The sequence below is a fragment of the Hypanus sabinus genome, chromosome 9, assembly GCF_030144855.1.
Source record: "Hypanus sabinus isolate sHypSab1 chromosome 9, sHypSab1.hap1, whole genome shotgun sequence".
Classification (NCBI taxonomy): domain Eukaryota; kingdom Metazoa; phylum Chordata; class Chondrichthyes; order Myliobatiformes; family Dasyatidae; genus Hypanus; species Hypanus sabinus.
This window is the reverse complement of record NC_082714.1, coordinates 52774572-52780994: the sequence shown is the minus strand read 5'-3', so window position 1 is coordinate 52780994 and position 6423 is coordinate 52774572. Positions and strand designations below refer to the sequence as shown.

The 6423-nt window shown below is 44.0% G+C and overlaps 1 protein-coding gene across 3 annotated transcripts in view; it reads right to left on the bottom strand.

Annotated features, from left to right (window-relative positions):
- Positions 1 to 634: 634 nt before the first annotated feature.
- The window catches only part of LOC132399399 (3-phosphoinositide-dependent protein kinase 1-like), an 82651-nt gene continuing 76862 nt past the window's right edge, over positions 635 to 6423 (bottom strand). For all 3 annotated transcript variants that reach the window (XM_059979695.1, XM_059979697.1, XM_059979694.1), the window contains 2 exons: positions 2147 to 2299; positions 635 to 1428 (listed from right to left, as the gene is read on the bottom strand). In XM_059979695.1, coding sequence (XP_059835678.1) covers positions 1315 to 1428; positions 2147 to 2299 — 267 coding nt within the window. In that variant the 3' untranslated portion in view covers positions 635 to 1314. The remainder of the gene's footprint in view (positions 1429 to 2146; positions 2300 to 6423) is intronic.

The following is a 6423-nucleotide window of genomic DNA, read 5'->3' as shown; positions in this document are numbered from 1 at the left end:
CTTTCACAGCCTGTCCCCATGGCCAGAGAACAATGACCAAGACCAGTGACTAAAGACAGACCCTGGGCACATGTACTGAGATGCCACAGGAATCACAGCGGCAAATTAAACAACGCAGCATGCAAACAGAACATCTGGTTGCACAAACCACTTGCAGACACACACTAGTCTGACTTCATGAGTGAAATCTAGCACAGAGCATGTATAAATTTCAGTGAGCAAATACTGCACTATTGCTGAAATGGTTTTAAATGTTTCCATCACTTCAGGGAAGGGAGAAGCAGCAAAGTAATTTGCTGGTTTAAGCACGCGTTAATTCAGTGCCTCACAGTGACGATTCCAGCTCGTTCAGATTAATATCTTCAGCCAAGCAAAATGCAGCAAATGCCCAAGACCAAAGATCAGTTTCAGTCCTTTGGGTATGAGCAACAACTTAACAGCAGCCTTCTGTAGAACTGAATCAGAAAAGGTAATTACATAAAACTACCATGTAAAGAACTCTATCGCACCACACAGACTGGCTCGATATGGACAGGTCAATTAATTAGGAATCTTCATCTTCTGCTTTGAGAACCTATCTTGATTACCCATAAACAAAGGTGAGAAAGGGCCCTACAATTAGATTAATATCTGAATAAGAGCGCATAAATAAGGGGTTTTCTTGTGTTCAAGAGTTTCTATGCACAATTCCTCAGTACCACTATATACCTTTGCCTTGAGGGGAAGCAAACCAGGTGCCAAAGGCCAGATGAAAACAAGAACAAATGTCAAAAATCACATAGCTCTTAAATAAATTTTAGAAAGCTAAACAAAAATATAAAGAGGTCAGACCCTGCACAGAGGGCTACCTGGAATTGGAATGAGGGTTGTGGGGAATACCTAGACTGAAATTTGAAATCTGCCTACAAAGCAGTTTATAAATATACTATCTTCATCTGAAATCCTGAAGCTGGAATGAGAGCAGACGTTACACAGACATAGGCAAAGGGTCTTCTATTTGTGATATGATAAGCCTGCAGAACAAGCAGGCAAAGCAACCCGCAATCCCATTTACATTTTAGTTGGAGAAAGGAAATATGGGAATAAAGTTTGCAGCCCCCCCCCCCCGAACCCCAATACACACAAGCACAGAATATTTCTGGATGTCACAGGCTCTGTGTTTTTCTTTTTAAATGGACAGGGAAGAGGATGGGAGGGGTGTGTGGGCAAGAGAAAAGGGAATGAGGGAGGCTTTCTTTGCTGTGTTACAGTGTTCAACTCTGGAGCTCTGGCAACTTGAGAGGAAGTTTCTCCACCCACGTGAGTTGCACTCCGCTAGATGCCGGTGTTCTGCTGGTTCTGGTACCGCCGTCGCCACACTTCATGGATCTTTTTGCACCATTTGTGAGCGTTTCCACTGGGATCCATTAAGTAATATGTCCGATTAGGCTGTAAAACAAAAGGCAACAATGCAATTGAAACTGCAATAAACACTTCATCTCACTGACATTCCCTCCATTATAAAAGTGTACATCCACCAATAGAGGGGCAGGGAACAGCCGCCTCTGCTACACAGTGGGTGCACTTGATCAAGGTTCCATTGCGGAAACTCTTACAGTCAATACTTGCATCAGGCTTCTTTCTCTGACCTCGCGTTTGCAATGACAGGGCTCTTTACCTACACCACACACAGCACAAAGGCACGGCATTCTGGAAACTTGCATCAACACAGCGCATTCCGACACGACCAAGTCCTCCCTGGCTACCCCCTGTCTAACAACCACAGATCTGAGTACACACAGTGGGGAATATCAGGGAATTCTCAGATCAAGCATACAAGGGGAAGGGACGGGTTCGTGGCAGAAACCAAGAGTCAGATTGTGGGCAAAAGTAGAGGTAGAGAATAAAGGAACAACGCGGGGAGGTTTACATATGAGCTGCAAGATTCCATGGAGGGGAAGATCTTTATAACCGTAGTCACAATATTGGCAGCTTGTGGCATCCATTCATTTGGTTTTCCACTGGAAACCCATGACCTTTGCATTCATGAAGATTTATTGTAAACATAAAAACATTGTGAAACAGCCATGTTGGTACAATCTAATTTGGAAAAGTGACTCCCAACAAACCCAGGGGTACAAATCCAACCATCCCATAATGGACTTACAGTATGAACGAAAAATGTTTTGAAATTCTTAGCTTCTGGGCGCAGCTCCTGTGACCAAGGAATCTCTCCTTTCAAAACCTTGTTGACAGGATCCACGTAGTAGAGATGCGGGCCTTCCGTGAGCAACAGTTGCCGACGTCGAGCAAACAGGCCCTGTAAACAAAAAACACCAATGAAATCAATAGGCTCCACGCAAGCATTTGTCCTTCGCCATAGAATTGGGGCTGGCAATGCTACAACGAGATTGTGCCTAGGAACAATGTTAATATTGTAGGAAATGGCTGTCCCCAAGTAATTACCAACACATGAACAAGTTCCCTTACTAAATTCAAAAGTCTGACACACTTACATAATTCCTACAAACAACGTCCCCACCCCCCACCCCCCATGTTGGTAATTGTACTGCCAGTTTTATGAGCTTCAAATTGCATTCATTACAATACAGGAGAGATTTGTTACCCGATCAAGTTTTGGGTATTTTCTGACTCAGAAAATTTCCTTGCGGACATCTACAAGTCAGAATCAACGGATAGGCTGTACAGCAAAGGTACTGCCTACTCCGTAGCTGACATTGTACAAACTTTCCCTGTCCCCTTCATTATCACATGAAAACCAACACAAAACAGATGTCAAAATACAATCACAAGACGTTGTACAGAATAACAACTCGAGTAATCCCATGTCGAGCAGTAGGTAACAAGCCAGAGAATGAACAGGCCTGGCCCCGTGCACTAATCATATGGACCACCAGGGGGAGGCAAAGCTCACTTTATTCAGTCACTCACTACAACAAATAATCTGCTGGAAGAATTCAGTGCATCAACAGCTTCAATGGAAGAAATGGGTTAGCTGACATTCCAGGTTAAGATTGTGCATCAGGGTTACTTTCCTCACTGGACCTTCTTTAATGGACAATCACCTCCTGCTATCCAGTACAATAAGTGCACAAATTTTTTTTAATGAGTGCAAAAGCAGCAGAGATTCAGCTGCTTCCATGAGCTTTATGACACTTGTTACTGATCTGCTGAAGACAGATTTAGAAACCTACAGCACAATACAGACACTTCGGCCCACAAAGGTGTGCCGAACATGTCCTTACCTGAGAAGTCACCCAGGGTTACCCACAGGCCTCTATTTTTCTGAGCTCCATGTACCTGTCCCAGGAGTCTCATAAAAGTCCCTATCGTATCCGCCTCCACCACCGTCACTGGCAGCCCATTCCACACACTCACTGCTCTCTGCATAAAAAACTTACGCCTGACATCTCCTCTGAAACAACTTCTAAGCACCTTAAAACTGTTCTCTCTTGTGCGAGCCATTTCAGCCCTGGGAAAAAGACTATCCACACGATCGATGGCTCACATAATCTCATACACCTCTATCACGTCACCTCTCATCCTCCTTCGTTCCAAGGAGGAAAGGATGAGTTCACTAAACCTATTCTCATAAGTAATACTCCCCAATCCAGGCAACATCCTTGTAAATCTCCTCTGCACCCTTTCTATGGTACCCACATCCTTCCTCTAGTGAAGCAACCAGAACTGAGCACAGTACTCCATCTGGGGTCTGACCAGGGTCCTATATAGCTGCAACATTACTTCTCCACACCTAAACTCAATTCCACGATTGATGAAGGCCAAGACACTGTATGCCTTCTTAACCACAGAGTCAACCTGTGCAGCAGCTTTGAGTGTCTTATAGACTTGGACCCCACACTGCCAAGATTCTTACCATTAATACTATATTCTGCCATCATATTTGACCTACCAAAATGAACCACTTCACACTTATCTGGGTTGAACTCCATCTGCCACTTCTCAGCTCAGTTTTGCATCCTATCAATGTCCTGTTGTAACCTGACAGCTCTCCACACTATCCACGACACCCCAAACCTTAGTGTCATCAGCAAACTTACTAACCCATCCCTTCACTTCTTCATCCAGGTCATTTATAAAAATCACGAAGAGTAGGAGTCCCAGAACAGATCCCTGAGGCACACCCCTGGTGACCGACCTCCATGCAGAATATGACCCATCTACAGAACACTGTTTGCCTTCTGTGGGCAAGCCAATTCTGAATGAACAAAGCAATGTCCCCTTGGATCCCATGCCTCCTTACTTTCTCAATAAGCCTTGCATGGGGTACCTTATCAAATGCCTTGCTGAAATCCATATACACTACATCTATGGCTCTACCCTCATCAATGTGTTTATCAATGTATATTGTGTCTCATCAATCAGTCACATCATCAAAAAATTCAATCAGGCTCGTAAGGCATGACCTGCCTTTCACAAAGCCATGCTGACTACTCCCAATCATGCCTCTCCAAACATTCATAAATCCTGCCTCTCAGGATCTTCCCCATCAACTTACCAACCGCTAAGGCAAGACTCGCTGGTCTATAAATTCCTGGGCTATCTCTACTCCCTTTCCTGAATAAGGGAACAACATCCACAATCCTCCAGAGCCTCTCCTGTCCCCCTTGACGATGCAAAGATCATCGCCAGAGGCTCAGCAATCTCCTTCCTCACTTTGCACAGTAGCCTGGGGTACATCTCATACAGTCCCAGTGACTTATCCAACTTGATGCTTTCCAAAAGCTCCAGCACATCACCATTCTTAGTATCTACATACTCAAGCTTTTCAGTCCACTGTAAGTCATCCCTACAATCGCCAAGATCCTTTTCCATAGTGCACACTGAAACAAAGTATTCATTAAGTACATCTGCTATCTCCTAGAGGAGTTCCATACACACTTTTCCACTGTCACACTTGATTGGTGGAAGTGGATATAATAGGGTGTTTTAAGAGCCTCTTAGATGGGTGCATAGAGCTTAGAAAAATAGAGGGCTATGTGCTAGGGAAATTCCAGGCAGTTTCTAGAATAGGTTACATGGCTAGTACAACATTGTGGGTCAAAGGGCCTGTCATGTGCTGTAAATTTCTATGTTCCATGTCTGGATGCAAACTCAATATACAGTATAGGTGCATACTGCACCTATATCTGGAATTCAGCGAATTACTATTCAGAATCACTTTTGAAGGGGCATTTCAACCTGCTTCTGAGTGACTATGCATATTTCTGTTCTTAGGAGTTCAGCTCTTCAGGCTGCCTCTTCAAGAGATTCCTTTACCATAGCATTGGAGAAGGATAGGAACAGACAAGTTAAGAAGGTGTTTAATTGGAGTAAGTAACATGAGGCTATCAGGCAGGAACTTGGAAGCATAAATTTGGAACAGATGTTCTGAGGGAAACGTACGGAAGAAATGTGGCAAATGTTCAGGGGATATTTGTGTGGAGTTCTACATAGGTACGTTCCAATGAGACAGGGAAATGATGGTAGGGTACAGGAACCGTGGTTTATAAAGGCTGTTGTAAATCTAGTCAAGAAGAAAAGAGCTTATGAAAGCCTCAAAACTAGGTAATGATAGAGATCTAGAAGATAAGGCTAGCAGGAAGGAGCTGAAGAAAGAAATTAGGAGAGTCAGACCACACATTCCACATCCACCACTCTGTGTGAAAAACTTACCCCTGACATCCCCTCGGTACCTATTTCCAAGCACCTTAAAACTATGCCCCCTCATGTTAGCCATTTCAGCCTGGGAAAAAGCCTCTGGCTATCCACATGAACAATGCCTCTCATCATCTTATACACCTCATCTCTCATCCTCCGTCGCTCCAAGGAGAAAAGGCCAAGTACTCTCAACCTATTCTCATAAGGTACACCCTCCAATTCAGGCAACATCCTTTTAAATCTCCACTGCACTCTCTCTACAGTATCCACATCCTTCCTGTAGTAAGGTGACCAGAACTGAACATAGTACTACTCCAAGTGGGGTCTGACCAAGATCTTGTGTACCTCACACTCTTGAACTCAATCCCATGGTTGATGAATGCCAACACACCATACACTTCCTTAACATGTGTCAACCTGCGCAGCAGCTTTGAGTGTCCTATCGACACGGGCCTCAAGATCTTTCAGATCCTCTACACTGCCAAGAGTCTTACCATTTATATTATATTCTGTCTTCAAACTGGACCTACCAAAATGAACCACTTCACACTTATTTGGGTTGAAGTTCACCTGCCACTTCTCAGCTCAGTTCTGTATCTTATCGATGTCGCACTGTAAACTCTGACAAACCTCCAGACTATCCATAACACCTCCAACTTCGTGTCATCAGCAAACTTACAAGCCCACCCTTCTACTTCTTCATCCAGGTCATTTATTAAAAAAAAATCAGAGAGTAGGCTTACCAGAACAGATCCCTGAGAC